The sequence below is a fragment of the Hemitrygon akajei genome, chromosome 8 (assembly GCF_048418815.1).
Source record: "Hemitrygon akajei chromosome 8, sHemAka1.3, whole genome shotgun sequence".
In the NCBI taxonomy this organism is placed as follows: domain Eukaryota; kingdom Metazoa; phylum Chordata; class Chondrichthyes; order Myliobatiformes; family Dasyatidae; genus Hemitrygon; species Hemitrygon akajei.
Genome location: NC_133131.1, coordinates 7,605,194 through 7,624,674, shown reverse-complemented (window position 1 = coordinate 7,624,674; position 19,481 = coordinate 7,605,194). Strand labels below are relative to the sequence as shown.

At 38.9% G+C, this 19,481-nt stretch overlaps 1 protein-coding gene across 2 annotated transcripts in view; it reads left to right on the top strand.

Moving 5' to 3' along the window:
- Positions 1–9,886, top strand: part of vmp1 (vacuole membrane protein 1) — a 175,541-nt gene extending 165,655 nt beyond the window's left edge. For both annotated transcript variants that reach the window (XM_073053141.1, XM_073053140.1), the window contains exons 11-12: positions 3,555–3,657; positions 6,836–9,886. In XM_073053141.1, coding sequence (XP_072909242.1) covers positions 3,555–3,657; positions 6,836–6,979 — 247 coding nt within the window. In that variant the 3' untranslated portion in view covers positions 6,980–9,886. The remainder of the gene's footprint in view (positions 1–3,554; positions 3,658–6,835) is intronic.
- Positions 9,887–19,481: the final 9,595 nt, after the last annotated feature.

Sequence of the window (19,481 nt, the reverse complement as noted above, 5' to 3'; positions counted from 1 at the left end):
GTTCAATTCCAGTGTCATCTGTAATGAGTTTATACATCCTCACTGTGGAATGCATAGTTTTTCTCCAGGTGCTTCAAAGTCATACCAGTTTGAAGGTTATTTGGTCATCGTAAATTACCCTGTGATTAGACTAGTGTTGTTGGTTGGTGTGGTTCAAAGGGCCAGAAGGTTTTATTCTGTGCTGTATCTCAATAAATAAATAATGTGAACAAAATCAATGCAGACACCTAGTGCAAATAATGGACTGCCTTCATACAATGCTTTCCACAATTGCATCCTCCAAATCTTTATATTCATTGTAATATTCAAGGTGATTGTCAATACCTTGAAATTCTTTGCAGTTCCTAACATGCTGAAGTAGTGGAAGGATCAAAACCCAGTGGTTTCTTCCATCACTAAGCCTGAATTCCTGAAACTGCAGTGAACAAAACAGTCCTGAATTGTCTTGCTTATTTCTCACCATTTATCATCTATCAGTGACAAAAATCACTGGTTTTTGAGCACAAGCACAAACAACTGACTGTTTAAAACCTGTTTGCTTTAAACACAATGTAGTGTCTAATGATCACATAATTGCACGTGACTAATGCTGCTTGGCAATAGTCTCTCTCCCAATTAAGCACGCTGTTTCAAAGGCTACCTGAGAATCTGGATATGCCATTAGGTTCCAGTCTCTGTTATTTTTTTCAGTGTCCTGAATGCTTTAACTTAATGACATTAGAGTCTTTTTAAAACACAGAATTTCATTTAGTGAAGTCTGATTTTTGAAATAAATTAAAATCATTGTCCCACCTCTGAATTTTCATTCAGAAATGCATATACAGATTGTTGTAAAAGATGGTATGAATAATACACTAGCCACTAATGTGTGGCATTATGTCCATAGAACATACAGGCCCTACAGCCCACAATCTTGTGCTAAGATAATTAAACTTACTTGAATATCAAACTACCCCCTCCTTCTGTAAAGCTCATAACTCTCCATTTTTCTTCCATCCATATGCTATTTAGATCAATGTCTTTGTAGATAACTTTTAAGACTTTTGCCTTGAATTGGAAAATGCATTGCATTTGGGAATTTTGCATTGAACATTAGCTGCTGGTCATCCTAAGGGTTTAACATAGGAAAAAAACCTTTAGCACAATACAGGCCCTTTGGCCCACAAGGTTGTGCCGAACATGTCCCTACCTTAGAAATTACTAGACTTCCCCATAGCCCTCTATTTTTCTAAGCTCCATGTACCTATCCAAAAGTCTTTTAATCGTATCCACCCCCACCATTGTTGCTGGCAGCCCATTCCATGCACTCACCACTCTCTGAGTAAAAAACTTACCCCTGACCTCTCCTCTGTACCTACTCACCAGCATCTTAAACCTGTGTCCTCTTGTGGCAACCATTTCAGCCCTGGGAAAAAGCTTCTGACTATCCACACAATCAATGCCTCTCATTGCGCATCTTTGTGCACCTTCTGCGGTGGTTTAAGTCTTGTATTGCATTCGCAGTCTGATTAATAGCTGGGATGCCACATATTCTAACAGGAAAAGGAAATCATGTTATTTCTATCACTAGAATTAGAATCAGGTTTATTATCACTGGTATATAATGTGAAATTTGTTAACTAGTATGTCAAAATGACCATGGAATTGCATTGTTCATCAATAAACAGCTACAGTTGTTTTCACATGTACATAATACTAAAGTCAATCTGGTAAAATTTACCAAAACTTGAAAATCAATTTTACTTGACTTGTGTATGAACTCATTTACATATCAAACTATGTATGGAAATGTTTGAGGAAGAAGCCAATAAAGTGAATACATTAACATTTTATTCATTGCCAAAGGTATTATGTATTGAAATATCTCATTCCTTTCTTCATTAGTCATGTCCCTGGGGCAGTGTGTGTGGGGTGTGTAGAAGGGATCCTATTCAATATGGAGATAGGGCATCTTACACTTTGTGAGCGCTCATTCCAACTCTGTTCTTTATCTCTTAGCATCCTTTACAAATTTAAGTTGAAAAGTACAGAAATGAAAATAGGACCCTGAAATATTTATTTTAATACAGTTTAGAGATAGTCCCTTTTAACTTGTTACAAGACCTCTTAAAGAACTTTATTTGCTGAATAAGTCCATTTTAATAAAGCAATGATTAATCAACTTGCATAAAGCAGAGATATCTGTTAGGTCTATTTCTCCAATTAGCATCGCTTTTAACAATTCTGCTGAAATTGCTTGTAAATGTTTCCTTTGGTAGGAGTCTGAGACCAGAGAACATAGCCTCAGATTGGGGGGGGGGGGGTCCTTTTAGAACAGAGATAAGGAGGAATTTCTTTAGCCAGAGAGTGGTGAATTTGTGGAATTCATTGCTGTAAGTAGCTGTGGAGGCCAAGTCTTTATGTATATTAGAGGCAGAGGTTGATAGATTCTTGATTGGTCAGGGCATGAAGGGATATGTCGGGAAGGCAAGAGATTGTGGTTGAGAGGAAAATTGGATCAGCCATGATGAAATGGTGGAGCAGACTTGATAGAGCAAATGGCCTAAATCTGCTCCTATATCGTATGATCTTATGGTCTATGGTAAAGTATAAATTTGTTCATATCCTTTTTTATCAAAATGGATTTTTTTTCACAGTCCATTATTTTAAATTGTGTCCCTTGTGGAAGTTGCTCATTAAAAGTGCAATCTTGTGGTCTTGGAATTGCGACCAGAAAACATACACTTGTACAAATCTGGGATCTTCATCAATTCAACACTTAAATTTTTCCTTTGTTACACCCTCAACGGTTTAATGCTTTTTATTGTTAGTAATTTCTGCACTGTGAGAACAAGTTGTTCAAAAATATATAAAGTATCTCGTATCATTGCATGAGTCAGGAGTTTCTGTATATGGGTAATGGGTACACACCCTTTCATTTCAATAAGAGTATATTGTGTTATGGGAGGGAATAAATATGAAGTTACCTTATTAAAAGATCCATTGTACCTTGTTTGTTCTTTGGTTAATCACCAACTGTTCAATCGTGGTTGAGGGTGGGGTTGAGTGTGTGTGTGTGTGTGTGTGCGTGCGCACATGTGTGTGCACAAAAATAGAGGAAAGACTATTATGAAAATTTTCAGTAGATTCTTAACAGCCAAGAAATGCTGTATTTCCTTATAAGGACTGCAAAATTTGGAAGTGGCCATCCTTACAGGAGCTTTAGGGACGAGTCATACGTGAAGGGGGAGTGTAGTTTCGTTCTTAGCTGGCAATGACACACTGCCGACTCACTTCCTTATTGATCAGTTTAAACTAGTTTTTACAGGAACTGACAGTGATATATGGGGCCAGGCTTGTGGGAATCATTTACTTGAGATACTGTAGTCTGCCAGTACACAACTTGAGTTCCTCCTTCTGCTCCCATATTAATTATAATGAATGATGATGCCAAACGTGCAAATTCTTAACTGCTTGTTAAATTATTTTTCAATTATGTGGCACTTTAACAGGTGAGTAAAATTAACTTTTTTTTAATCTTTTTCCTCTCTTGGTTACGGATTTTGCCCACACAGGGCAATTCCAAAGTTAGGCCCTTCACTTCAGAAACCCTTCCGAGAATACCTGGAGGCCCAGAAACACAAGCTTCATCACAAGTCTGGAGACAAAATAGGAGCGGTAAGGATATCACTAATGTTGTGACTTCTGTGTTAAAATGTTTATTGATCTATGTATGTCTTTCTTTCACTCAACACTTAGGTGTACATAGATTTGAGTGCTAAATCCATGGTAATTAGATTATAACTCTGTTTCAGAAACAGGAAGCCACAAGTTGGCCAAAGATCCATCAGTAAAATTGAACATTTGGGTAGGAAAGTCAAAGAATGTAGTCCTCATGCCTCTTAGACAATAAGCTCTTTTAGCTAAGTGAATCATCTGAAGTTTTTAATGTCCCAAAAAACTAGCACTGATGACCGGAGCAGCACTTTGAGATGATCATTCATTGGTGTATTTTAAATATTGACTGTAAGTAATCTTCATTTTAAGTGAAAGATTTAAATGACAAAATCTTCATGTAGGCGAGTAAAGATGCCTTATTGAATTGACATGGAATTGATGCAGGATCTGACTTAGGAACATCGAGCGTTCAAAGATACTCTAATCTTAAAATTGGTCTATTTTGTTTAAAAAATTAGAAGTGTTAAGTTTCTGAACTCAATTTACTTTTTATTTTTGGATTTTAATTCTGTTATAAGCTAATTTAGTTTTTCAGAAGCATCTTCTTTGCCTGAAAACAACTGTGTTTTAACGTTTGAAATGTAAAGTGTTCTGATCTTTGTAATCCATGGTTTTGAGAATAACATGATACGAAGAAAATCCCTATTAATTCATATCAATTCAATAATTATCCTCCCATAATGATGTTTCTAGAAAGATATTCAAGTTGCCTTTCTCACCAAGCTCTCAGCCCCCCATCCATAAAATAACTCAGTTCCTGCTGTGTGGTTGCGATGACGTGTAATACTCGCCAAACCCAAGTTGTGCAACATTTTTTTAAAAATTACTTCCTCACATGGACAGCTATTGTATATAATGCTGATTGCCCAATATATTTAAAACATTGTGCAAATATTCTGTTGACAACATTAATTTTTGATCTAAAAATTTAAGTCCTTATTTTGATAAAGATTTGGCACGTTTTTGGGAGATTAGCTTTACCTCATCTTGGCTATTGTTTTTGATTGTTAATCTTTCAGTGTATAATGTTTTCCTTGTTATATAGTCTGCAAAAAATTGAAACATTGGAGATCTCAGTGGGAAAAAATGTGAAATAATACTGATGTTCTCCCATTCACCGTCTCTGAAATCCCAAATAGATGGAATATATTTGTAGAGGGGTGGGAAATAGATTTAGAATTTGTACTTTTCCCTCCTTTTTGAAATTGTTTTCAGGCTTTGGAGAGCTATTTTAAAATGCACAAATGTTTCATTTCATATTTAAAGGGAATTCAGCCAAGTTTCTGCTGGTATCTTACAGAATTTGTGGGGAGCCACAGTAGCATAGCGATTAGTGTGATGCTGTTACATCTCAGGGAGTTGGGAGTTTGGAGTTCAATTCCAGTGTCCTTTGTAAGCAAGTTTGTATGTTCCTTCCCCTATGCGCATGGGTTTACTCCAGGTCCTCTGGTTTTCTCCCACAGTTCAAAGATGCCCTGGTTATTAGGTTACAAACACGAGAAAATCTGATGAAGAGTCTTGGCCTGAATCGTCGACTGTTTACTCTTTTCCATAGATGCTGCCTGACCTGCTGAGTTCCTCCAGCATTTTGTGTGTGTTGGTCTGGTTTTCCCATGATTAAGCTAGGGTTAGATCAGTGGGTTGCTGGACAGCCAGAAGGGCCTGTTCTGCACCGTATTTAGAAATTTTGAATTACAGTGCAGAGTAGGCCCTCCAGCCCTTTGGGCTATGCTGCCTCAGCGACCCCTAACAACCCTAATTTCACCCTAACCTAATCATGGGACAATTTACAATGACCAGTTAACCTACCCAGTACACCTTAGGACTTGGAAGGAGCTGGAGTACCCAAGGAAAAGCCACGTATTCCATGGATAGGACCTACAGAGACTCCTTACAAAGGACGCTAGGATTGAACTCTGAACTCACAACGCCCTGAGCTGTAACAGTGTTACACTGACCGCTAGACTATCATCTCTAAATAAAATAAATAAAACTTGCATTTATTTTTACATAGGTCAAAAATATCTAAATCAGTCTTTTAATCACGACACACATTGAATCACAGTATTGATCCTGGTACCAGATTAGTATAAACTGGTTGCTTGTAAAAGACTTTGTGTCATTTGAAGCGAGATGCTGAAGGTTCTCTCCTCTTTTGATTCAAAATCTATTCTGGCCTTCATTGGCTTTTCAGATCTCCAAATGGTGCTGCTGTCTCAGGGCTAATACCAGCTGGATTGACCAGCAAAATTTGTTATGTATACTTATGAAACAGGAGGTGGTGAACTAAATCCCCACCCGTTCCTTCCTGAATGGGAATCCCCACTGAACTGACATGCTACCAGGTTTAATCTACTCACATCTAATGGTCTCAGTCCAGAAAAGCAATCATGATCTAGATTCCTGCAACTGTGTTGGCCTTTTGGCTGTTCATCTAAGACTAATATGTGTGACCAATTACTTGAAATCATATACATGTATAATAAATTGTATCACGTTAGCTGCTTTGCAATGAAATGCTCAATTTTAGCGATCTTTTATTAAACTTTCACTGGGAAGTATAAGTTGCTCATTTTATATAAACGAGCGCAGAAAAACATTAAACAAAGTACACCACATAATTAATTTGGGATATTGGAAATGTGTAGAGATGCTACACTGAGAACTAGTGCAGCTTGTCCTTTAAGGCAATAATTCTCATGCATTCTGTCTGCACTGATGCACTTGACTTGCTCAACCTACTATGTCTGTAGCCGGTATTTTAATATTCTATGCCGTTTATCTGTTTTGTTAAACTATCCTATTGATTAAAATTTTAAATAATACCTTTTTGATATGTGGAGCTATCTGGAATTTAAAATAGTTTTGTTAGATTAATTTTAGCTTTTGCATTTCTTGTGAAAGAAACTCCGTTGCTTTGTTCTCCTAACACTGATAAATCAGTATTTGAAAGTTTAAAAATTGTTTAAATTTTGGATTTTGTGATCATTTTATAACAAAGAAAACTGCCTTAATCCTAACAAAAGTTGCCAAAAGATCTGCAATTGATGTTGAATTGTATTAATACTTTTTTTGTATTATTTCCTTCCGCCCCCCCCCCCCCCCCCATCTCTCACAGAGTGAAAACTGGCTGTCATGGCTCTTTGAAAAAATAGTCATTGTCATGGTGTGCTACTTCATTCTGTCCATCGTTAATTCTATGGCCCAGAGCTACGCCAAGCGGATCCAGTCACAGAAATACACTGAAGAGAAAATGAAATGAAATAAGTAATATTTTTTGAGAAAGGGACTGTACAAGGCCCAGATTAGAAAGTGATTCCTATAGCCATCTGCTGCTGCTTGATTCCATCAACTGGAATTACTTTGAGGAGGCAGAAGGGGTATGTTATAAATGTATGCAGTTCCAAGTTCTGAAATGAATTATTTCATGCTTATCATAAGTATTCCAGAATGGAATCTACTTCTGTGGATTCTTGCTCATTTAATTTCTTCATTTTAATTTTTTTTTTAAATTTTTGGCTTCGGTGGAGGCCTTGTTTGGAATGAATGGCATAAAGGAAGTTGTAGGATAGATGTAAATAATTAGGCATGGAGTCCAGATGATAGAAATGATTCTGATGGTCTTCCAATTACTTTGGGTATGGTAATGAATAAATGAGGGCTGGGCATGGTTTGCAAAAGCCACAGCAACTCGAAACAGCATTGCATTGTCTTGAGTACAAGTATATTCCCACAATTCCTTTTTAACTTTTGGCTGTATTTCACACAATGGTTGGTAATGGTTCTGTAAGCACAGAGCAGTGACACTTTTAATACCAGCCCCTTATAGCTGTGTTGAAACATACATTTAAATTCCTTCAGATCTTATTAAGTTAATATAGTTGGTTGGGGACTTGCATTATTTCCTCCTTTCTATTGCATCATCTTTCTGTGGTACCGCTGTCCTCCACAAATGTGTCCCCTTGCCAACAACGTTCTTCTTTGGTGCTGAAATTTTCATGCTGCCTACACACCAGTAACTGAGCTGTGGTTTGACGCTGCAAGTTGCAGAGAACTGACAGACCCATCATTGTTGGCATTTCTCAACGCTTAGAGGTGAGACTTTAAGTCACACTGTTATCTACAGTGTTTCACTTTAGCTAAGAAAAAAAGCAGAGGCATTGATTTTTTTATCACCTTATTTCAGCTTTTTCTGATAGAGGATAACTGTAGAAAGTCAGTATATGTGAATTTGAAAAAATTTATAGGTATTTATTATCGCAATCTTTGAATTTTATTTATCTCCCATATGAGCAATTTTGTCTTGTGCCCAAAGCAGCATCAAACTTTTAGAATTGTATTGCTCACCTTTACTTGTGTTTTCAACTCTGATAGTGAAAGAAATGCTGTAAAACAAGTCCATTCAAACTGTATAGAAAGCAATGTAAATTTTACCAGAAAGACCTAACCTGACTTTATAAAACTACGTTGTCATTCCGCACACTAGATCTTAGTTTGATTCTGTCCAATCACTGAGGAATGTCATTAACATGTATGAATAAAGATCAGAATCTCAAACTACATGTGCCAATTAAATACAAATTCAGTAACTTCACTGATTAATTCATATAGGACTATTCATAAGGCAAAATAACAGATGTTTGACTTAGATCATAGTGTACATTTTAACTTATTCCTATGCGAGATATGTTGCATGAACGAGGTCCTTCAGAAGCTTCTCTTTCGGAGCTGTTTAAGCTGAAGAAACTCTGGTTCTGTTTTAACTACTGCATTTTCTAACTGGAATAAAATTGGAGTTATGGTGATATCTTTCTAAGATTTTTATTGAAGTGCATGAATTTGAATACATAAATTACTATTGTTGCAGTGTTACAGTCCAGGCAGGTTTCTAAACCTGCTCTTTCACAGTACTGCCTTCCAGCAGTGGTCTGAAAATGCTTCAGCACAGAAAGTTCAGAGTTAGTTAATCTCTGATAAAACAGGTGGCTAACCACAGCATTTTGACCCACAGATTCTGGATCTGTACTTTGTGTCTGTTCAAAATCTCCTTTGGAGTTTGTGGAAAATGACTAAAAACGGAAGTTTGTGCAAAATTAAACTTGATTAATGTTCTGTATAATTAACACATCATTAGTCTATTTCATAAAGTAAACTGGAGTGCTATTTCTCAACATTTTCATATGCCTGAATGGTAAGTAATTTGAATTCCTAGAAGTTCATGATACAAAAAGTAAAAATTGAAGAGGATTTTTGCAACTAGTTCCGCTATTGGTTTTATCTTCAGCAGCTTGGATATCTCCACCTTTCTGGTGATATTAGTCCTGAACAAGAAGGCTGAGCTTATGCTCTTCAAGAACAACCAAATGATCACACCATACTGTGAAACCAAACACTGATGCTTCTGCCTGACCAAGGAAACTTGTCCAATCCTAGCTCAAATTTTGAATCTCAAGTATGGAGTTTGAAGATATGGTACTGTACTAGTGCCTTGGTGCAACCGATATATTGAAATGTAGCGGTGTTGTATTCTTGTAGTTGGAATTTGTTTCTAAGCAACAAACTAATTTTTATTACTCAAAAGGTACTAATTTTATTCACTAGCAGGTAAGATTCTGAGTACCTTCATTGTTTAGTTTCTAGCCTCAAACAGCAGGTGTAGATTTTATTTCACATCCAGCTTCTGCATTGTCTTGCCATTCAGTGAGATAGCTTATCAGACTGGTGTTGGCTGTTTGCTCAGTTGGCGACAACAGTTGGTAGGCTATCTGACATTGTGGTGTCTTCCATCTCATCAGCATTGCATTTTATGTTCTGCTTCTCCATTTTCATTTTGGTACTCATTGTTTTTCTCTAAGTTAGTGGTACATTTATGAATCTCATTATCTACCACAGTTGTTTTGGGAAAAACAAACTAATAGTCTGTAGTAATATGATCATCTACTATTATATTAACCACGTAGTTATGTTCTAACTCCCTCTTTTTACCCATCACCTTCAGAGCTCACACAAAATTGCTCTGCCTTCAGGTGCTGTGTAGTATTCTGCTATTTCCAGGTAAGGAGGAAAGGTTAAACCTCAATTCAATGCAAGTGGGTTCAATAATTGTGTCACACTGACTTAATCATGTAGCAGTGTATAGATTATTTAATAAAATGTGTCAGAGTTGATACTTGAGGAGTTTGTAGTTATTTGAGCATTGTTGAGAGCCTTTTTCATTCTTGTTGGAGGCTAATTTATCCAGTTTACAATTCCGGTCTGACAATAATCTTCTCCATTAACACATCCCATACAATTTTTCCCTTTTGGGAGCAACATTTCCATTAATTTATTGACCAATATATAAGGGTTCAATGTTCTATTAGACTTCAGGTAATGACTTTCCATTTTCAGAACTGTGATCTCAATGCACTAGAGAAGTAGTTAACATTGGAAAAGAAACAGGCTTTCCCCTCATTTCCAAGTTGTTGGAGGATATTCAGCTTTTAAGTTTCAGGATCAATTAATCACCTTTGTCTTCATTCCCTCTCCCCATATCTAGCCAACTTTAGATCTTGGTCACCCTCTGGTGCTTTGGCCAGATTACCATTATCTATGGTGCTCACAGTGAGCTGGTAATACCTTAGTGGGTGGTGAATCTTAAAAGAGAAGCAAAAGTGCAGATTTCAATTCTTTACTACTTACTAAAGCATATAGCCATGAAGAGCCAGGTGCACCAGTTATGTTGTGCATATTCTGCCATTTCCACCCAAATTGGCTAACAAACCCTTGGCTAAGAGTTACCTTTATTTGTACAGGATGCTTGTTAAATCTTCAATGCACATTGCTGTCCTAGTGCTGCCCAAAATGGAGCATTGCTGGAGGGAAAATTAAGTTAAGGTACACAATGCCTGAAAAAGAAAATCCCACTTAAAGAGGATTTGGTACATTCTGTCATTGCCATATCTAACCCTATAAAAAGTTGAGACTCCTACTTCAGAGAAACATCATGAACAAAATCTGCACTGCTGTTAGCATCTGGACAAAAACAGAGCAATTAGTGTGGAGGACATCAAGAGTAGGGTAAAATGCTGCAAAAGATGGTAAACTCCGAACTGGCAGGATGAAATAGTGATGGACAAGTGCCCATCTGATGGAAAATGACAATTCTTTAACAACAGTATGTAGTGAGAACAAAACATTGTTTAGAGAGGAAACGGATGCATCAATTATTATTTGTAGTTTATATTAGCAGAAATATCACTGAATTTTAATAAACCTTTCAGGAAAATCTGAGCTGTAATGTTCTGACTCTTAGTTAGCTTTACTCGACCAGAATCGATTCAGAGCTCAACACTGGGATTTGCTTCATCTGGATGTAATGTTCTTTTACTGAGAAAAACCTTCAGCTTAGGAGACAGATTATTCAAAGCAAGTTCCAGTCCCAGAAAATCAAACCCTGTAATAGTGATTGCTAGGAGGTTTGCTTTTAATTGCAGTTCCTTAAGGATAATGAGTAGCTTAAAATTAATAAAAACTTTCCAGTTCACTGTGCATGAACTACATGACTATCAAATATTCACTGCAAGGCTATAATTTAGTAGTTTAAAAAGCTGGCCTGATTGGATCCACTTTGTTAGCTCTGTGTAACACATTCTTCCCCTATTCTGCTTGACTGCTTGATCTATCTCCGATAGGCTGGCTTCTGCTGAGCTGGAGACAGGAAATTAAAGCAATCAATTTACTCAGAGTAAGGTCCAGTAATGGAAAAAAGTAGTACACTTTAGGAAATCTCTGCCTCAAAAGTTGGAATGTGCAGGCATTGAGAATGTTTGAGATTGATAGTTCACTAGGGATGCTGAGGGATATGGCAATCACACAGGAATGCCTTGGTATTTGCATCCACAAAGAACCCTATTTATAATCAGCCTTCCCAAAGTCTTGAGAGCGAAAATCTGTTGAATAGAAATTCAGAGATGCAATTCCAAAGTGGAACCTTGTGTGATGGCAAAGTTGGAAATGATTAATAAATCCAGAGATGGGAAAGGCCAGAATTGGAGCAATGCAGGAATCTCAAAGATTTCTCAAATGAGGCCTTAAAACTAGAAGAGGAAAAATCAGGAAGTACATTTTAACCCCACAGACACTGTTCCCTAACATCGATTTTTCCCCCCTTTAAGAGAGGGCATAGATAAGTTGAATGCCCACGTTCTTTTTGCCAGAGCAAGGAAATTAAAAACTAGGGGTGGAAGTTTAAGGTGAGAGGTGAAAGATTTAAAAGGGACCCAAAGGGCAACAGGGTATCAGGATAGTGTAGCAGTTAGTGCAATGCTTGTACAGCTCAGCACAATGGAGTTCAGAGTTCAGTCCCAGCAACATCTGTAAGGAGTTAGTATGTTCTCCCTGTGACTAGATTTTCTCTGGGTGCTCCAGTCTCCTCCCATAGTCCATAGACATACCAATTATTTGGTTAATTGGTTATTGTAAATTGACCTGTTATTAGGCTAGGGTTAAGTAAGTGGGTTGCTGGGTGGTGCACCTCATTGGGCCAGAGGGGTTGTTCCACACTGTGGTTCCCAACCTGGGGTCAGTGGACTCCTTGCTTAATGATATTGGTCCATGGCATAAAGTTAGGGAACTTCTGCTCTAAATAAACTCTGTCACACAGGGTAGTGGATATATGGAACAAGCTGCCACAGGAAGTGGTAGGGTCGGATACAGTTATTACATTTAAAAGACATTTAGGCAGGTACATGGACAGGCAAGGTTCAGAAGAACATGGGCAAATAAGACCAGCTTAGGTGTGTAACTTAGGTGCTGTATACTTGTGACTCTAGAATTGAGATTGTGATTCATAGCTTGCACATTGTAATTGAATAGAAGTGTAGGCTGAAAGGAGCTGTGAAGGTACATAATGAGTAAACAAAACAATGCAAAGCCCAGGTTACACAATACCAAAGCTGTGTTCTCTGAACCACTCTTCTGCCCATGTACGGAAACTTGTTATCCAATAGGCTTTCATGAACTTCAGTTTTTGAACCCCATGTTACAGTGGAGCAAAATTCAAGTTTGTGTCACGTGTACATCAAAACATATAGCAGAAGCGTTGCTGATGTTAACAACTAGCGCACCCAAGGTTATGCTGTGGGCAGTCTGCAAGTGTTGCCACACATTCCAGCACCAACATAGCGTGCCCACAATGGTTGGCAGAACAACACAACAGAAGCAGCAAAATAATGCTCATTCCTCCCACTCATGCTCATAAACAGTCTTTTAATCCCAAGGGTTCAACAGACTGCAACAAATTCACCTCCCAACTGGACTTGCAAAAAGCAGCAGGTTAAAACTAACCAAGAATTGAATTACAACCCAACATTACAATTGTGCAAGCGACAGTTTGTTGAAGGTCAGTGACAAGATGACTAAACTGCTCTAGTAAAACAAATAGGCACATTCTCAAGTAGACACCAGTATGGATGACTTTTACATTTACAAGGAATTCATCTAATGTAATTCAGTAAAGGAACAAAGAAGTAATATATTACAAGTGAGATTAGGTTACTGTTGATACATTATGTTGGAATCATTTCAACAAACAACTCTCATTACTGTATTCCTCACTTTCTTCATTGCTTAGATTCCAAGCTTGGAAATTCCCTACCAGACTCTGCATTCATAGGCACCAATTAAAATGCACCACTGACCAACTTTTAGCTCACCATCCTACCATCTCCGTTGACTTTTTTTTTAATGCATTTGGATGTTTCTGCTGTTTAGACAATCTATAAATGCTAAGATGGAATGTAAAAAGTAATGTTGACAATCGAACAAAAGGCTTAGTTCAACTTGATCTTTGTTAGCTGTTGAGTTATTTAACCACACATTTGTAATTTCAATGCAAGAAGTATCATAGGAAAGGCAGAAAATAGTGCTGAAGGATGAGGTAGCTGGTTTACAACAGGCAATGTGTAGTGAGGAGAGGCTGTTGAGGGATGGAACTGCTCTGTTGGTACAAAAATGAAATCAGATAATTAGAAAGAGGTGACATAGGGTCGGAAGGTGTTGAATCATTGTGGATAGAGCTAAGGAATTGCAAGGGTAAAAAGACCCTGATAGGAGTTGTATACAGATGCCCAAACAGTAGTAAGGATGTTCCCTAAAATTACAACGGGAGATGGAAAATGCATGCAAAAGGGCAATTTTACAGTAGTCATGGGGGAACTTCAATATGCAGGTAGATTGATTGATCAGAGAGTTTAAGGTAAAAGAACCCTCACGGGTCAAGTGATCATAATAAGTTTGAATTCTCCCTGAAATTTAAGAAGGAGAAGCTGAAGTCAGATGTATCAGTATTACAGTGGAGTAAAGAGAATTACAGAGGCATTAGAGCAGAATTGGCCAGAACTGATTGGAAAAGAACACTGGCAGGGATAATGGCAGACCAGCAATGGCTGGAATTTCTGAAAGCAATTCAGAAGGCACTGGTTATATGCATCCCAAAGAGGAAGGCGTATTCTAAAGGAAAGATGACACATGCATGGCTAATAAGAAAAGTCGAAGCCAAAGAGAGGGCATATAATACAGCAAAAAAAAACAGGATGTTACAGGATTAGGAAGCTTTTAAAAACCAACAGAAGGCAAGTAAAAATGTCATTAAGAAGGTAAAGATGGAATAGGAAAGTAAGCTAGCCATTAATATTAAGGATACCAAAGGTTTCTTCAGATACATAAAGTGTAAAAGGGAGGTGAGAGTGGATATCAGACTGCTGGAGAGGTAATAATGGGGAACAATGAAATGGCAGACAAATTGAACAAGTATTTTGCATCTGTCTTCACTGTGGAAGACACTAGCAGTATGATGGAAGTTCCAGGTGTCAGGGGTCATGAAGTTTGTGAAGTTAACATTACTAGAGAAAAGATACTTGGGAAACTAAAAGGTTTGAAGGTTGGTAAGTCACCTGGACCAGATGGTGTACACCCCATGATTCTGAAAGAGGTGGCTGAAGAGATCGTGGAGCCATTAGTAATGAAAATATAAAAACTGTGGTGCAAAGGGGCTTGGGGGGTCCTCGTGCAGGATTCCCTAAAGGTTAATTTGCAGGATGAGTCTAGTAAGGAAGGCAAATGTAATGTTAGCATTCATTCCAAGTGGACTAGAATATAAAAGCAAGGATGTAATGTTGAGACTTTATGAAGCACTGGTGAGGCCTCACTTGGAGTATTATGAGTAGGCCCCTTAGATTGTGCTGAAACTGGAGAGGTTTCAAAGGAGGTTCATGTAAATGATTCCACAATTAAATAGCTTGTGATATAATCAATGTTTGATGACTCTGGGCTTGTATTCACTGGAATTCAGAAGAATGAGGGGTGACCTCATTGAAACCTAGGCAAACACGAGGAAATCTGCAGATGCTGGAAATACAAGCAACACACACAAAATGCTGGTGGAACGCAGCAGGCCAGGCAGAATCTATAGAGAGAAGCGCTGTCGACGTTTCGGGCTGAGACCCTTCGTCAGGACTAACGGAAAGATAGTAAGAGATAGTAATGGTGAAAGGCCTTGATAGAGCGGATGTTTCCTATGCTGGGAGTGTATTAAGACCACAGAACGCAGCCTCAGAGGAGAGGAACATCCTTTTAGAATGAGATGAGGAATTTCTTTCACCAGAGAGTGGTGAATCTGTGGAATTTGTTGCCACAGCCAGCTGTGGAGGCTAAGTGTTTATGTATATTTAAGGTAGAGGTTGATAGATTTATGATCGGTCAGGACATGAAAGGATACAGGGAGAAGGCAGGAGACTGGGGCGGAGAGGAAAATTGGATCAGCCATGATGAAATAGTGGAGCAAACCCGGTGGAGCAAATAGCCTAATTCTGCTCTTATATCTTATGGTCCTGTGTATTTTCTGATCAGCCAGAGAGTTCTTCAGTTACAAGGTGTACCTGTGCAAAAGTATTTTGTCCTCAGAATGATGGTCCCAGGACATCCTCTAATTTAGTTATTCTGCTCTTTGAATTTTCTACATCTAGGAACCTCAGTGCATAATATGACAGACAGTGTCTTGTACGTTTTCTACATTATAAGGAAATGGTGTCTTCATTTTGTGTTCCAAGCATACTGATTGCTAGATCTCAACTTCTACAAATGGTTCACCTCATCCATCCCAGCACAGGTAGACAACTTCATTGGCATGGATGAGTTGGGCTGAAGAACCTGTGTACTGTATAACTTTATGTCTCTATTTTATCTTTTCTAACCCCCCAACCCAGATATCATTTTTGATTCACACAAAATGCTGGTGGAACACAGCAGGCCAGGCAGCATCTATAGGGAGAAGCGCTGTTGATGTTTCGAGCCGAGACCCCAAGATCCTGACAAAGGGTCTCGGCCCAAAACGTCGACAGCGCTTCTCCCTATAGATGCTGCCTGGCCTGCTGTGTTCCACCAGCATTTTGTGTGTTTTGTTGTTTGAATTTCCAGCATCTGCAGATTTCCTCGTGTTTGCTCTATCATTTTTGATTGATTGTCACATATACCAAGGATACAGTGAAAAGCTGATATGGTGTACTGTTTATACAGATCAAATCATTACACCGTGCATTGAGTTTGAATAAGGTGAAACAATAACAATGTAGACTAAAATGTAAAAGCTTCAGAGAAAGTGCAGTGCAGTTAAGCAGTAAAGATCATAAGGTAGATTATGAGTCCAAGACTCCATCTTATTGTACAAGAGGTCTGTTCATGAGTCTGATAACAGTGGGGTAGAAGATGTCCTTGAGCCTGCTGGTACGTATTTTCACATTTTTGTATCTTCTCCCCAGTGGAGGGGAGATGTGAAAAGAGAATGCTTGGGGCGGGTGGGTGGGTGCTTTGATTATGTTGGCTGCTTTACTGAGGCAGTAAGAAGTATAGGCAGTTCATAGAGGATCGGTTTCTTTCTGCGATGTGCTGGGCTGTGTTCACAACTCTGCAGTTTTGGGCAGTTGCCATACAAAACCAATGTGCATCCATTGAGAATGTTTTATAGTTTTCTTTATGGGATGTCTGTCATGCATTTAAACTCCAGTAGTCCCATCCTATATCCTATTCCTTCACTTCCTCAAAACCTCCCTCATTTATATGTTGATCGCTTTCCCCGACACTTCCTCCAGTTTCCCTTCACATCCCACCTATGAAGCGATCAGAGTATATGTTATTTATTTATGCACAAACTCAACTGAACGTGTTAAATACATGGTCTTGGTGATGATTCACTGACCTTTAACCACAAAGCTGCTTTACTTCACCCAGCCCACAGGATGATTACCTAATAGCATAAGATCATTGAAGAAAGTTCTGCCAAAGGCAAAATGACCGTGAAAATCTTCCATGAATTTCTAGCTAATCTGAGGCAGATTCCAATAATAAATGTAAGGCCAGTTCTCACTGATGTCATTGAATGTGAAGTACCTGCTGTTCTTGTACCCTCCACTTATTTTGAATTAGAATATTTAATTTCCTGTTGCTGAGTCACTGCCATAAGAAATCAAGCTGCCATTCCATTACCTACACCAGTTTATGGTTTCCCCTGAGCCACCAAGTGTTAGGATAGCTTATCCTGGCCAGAGTCTGTCCCACTCATGTGCTACCTACAAACATTTCTATTTGCTGTTAAATTACTTCTCTCTTCTCTCTTAGAACATAGAAAAATACAAGCCCTTTGGCCTACTGTGCTTCCTTCTCTCATAATCCTCCGCTTTTCTATCATCTATTGCCTATCTAAGAGTCTCTTAAATCTCTCTAATGTATCTGCCTGTACCACCACCCTCTGGCAGTGCATTCCACACACCTACTGCTCTGTGTGTTTGTAAAAAAAGCTACAGCTAACAAACCCCACCCCCCCCCCCCCCATCACCTTAATATCACATCCCATTGTATTAGCCATTTCTGCCCTGCGAGAAAGTATCTGGCTGCCCGCTGTACCTCTTATCATCTTGTAAGTCTCTGTTATCCCCTCCCATCCTCCTCTTCAAAGAGAAAAGCCCTAAATCACTCAACCTTTCCTCATAAGATGCTCCCTGGTCCAGGCAGCATCCTGTTAAATCTGCTCTGCACCCTCTCTAAAGTTTCCATGTTCTTCCTGTAAAGAGGCAAACAGAACTGAACACAGTGCACCAAGTGTGGTTCTAACCAGAGTTTTATTGAGCTGCTACTTTAGCTTTTGCGGTTCTTGGATGCAATCCCCCAGTTATTGGAGGCCTGCACCCCATATGCCACCTTAACCACACTATCAACTTGTACTGCAACGTTAAGGGATCTGCCCGTGGCTTGAGATTTGTTCCATGAAGCTCCCCTATTATTCACACCATATCAGCACTCACAGTGGGGCTACCCCTTGTCCCAGTGGATGAAAAGTCACTGTTCCTGCACCCTCCATCTACTTTAAAGAAATTAGCTGTGAGCTGGGTGTGACAGTTTTGAAAATGTATAATGTGACCTATATGGAATATTTGAATAAAGTAGTTGCATTACACAAGAGTAATCTGTAATGGCATGAATATCACTTTCTCCTTCCAGTAAACAAATTCCCCCACCCTTCCATTTCTCCTATGGTCCACTTTCTTTTATCAGATTTCTTCTTCTCTCACCCTAACCTTCCCACCCACCTATCACCTTCCACTTCTCCCACCTTTTTATTCTGGCATTTTCCCCCTTCCTTCTCAGTCCTGAAAAAGGGTCTCAGCTCAAAATGCCAGTTGTTTATTCCTCTCCATAGATACTGTCTGATCGGCTGAGTTCCTCCAGCATTTTGTGTGTTGCTTTGGATTTCCAGCATCTGCGGACATTCTCGTGTTTAAGAGTAATCTGGTAACTGTTGGCTTCTTGTACAGTAATTTCCATTGCAACACATAAGTATCGAAACATGTCTGGGCATTAGAAATGATTATCATGTGAAAAAGTAATGCAAATCTAGATTTGCATATTTAAAGCTGTGGCTGTCCTACATAAACTCAGTCATAGTTCTGACTGAACGTGCTCTCACGCACCCTTTTAATCAGGAAGCCAGGTCACCAAGTGGAGTCCATTTCCTTTTACCTCGCCCTCTCTGAGAGATGTTCTGTGCAGAGTATTCACCATAAGACGTAGGAGCTCAATTAGGCCATTCGACCCATTTAGTCTGTTCTGCCATTTCATCATGGCTGATTTATTGTTCCTCTTAACCCCATTCTGCAGTCTTCTCCCTGTAACTTTTAATGCCCTTACTAATCAAGAACCTATCAGCCTCTGATTTAGATATACATAATGATTTGGTCTCCACGGGTATCTGTGTCAATGAATTCCAAAGATTCACCACCCTCTGGCTAAAGAAATATCTCATCTTTATATTCAATGTTTTGATGAGATCCCCCCCCCCCACCATTCTTTTAAACATATTGAGGGGCTGTGCCTTACTGTGAGCATCTGACTTACTGTCATTACACGATGGTTACAGTAGTAAAGGAACTCCCTTGGCCTGTTTCAAATCTTAGTGTTAGGAATGATCCAGCAAGCCCAGTCCTGCCCATAGCCCAGCCAAGTCTTATACACTGCAAATTTTTACAGCTGCTTATGTGACGTTAGCTGCCTGATGTGAACTTTGGTGATATTGGTTGAAGGACAAACCTTGTTCTAATTCAAGGGATTTCCTTTCCTCTGGTGTGTCTTCACTCCTCTGGCCTCCCAAATAGATGTTGCGAAGGCATCTGCACCTACAGTACATCCCCTGCATTCTGAATTCCGCACTTCATTGTATTTTGGTTTTACAGTCT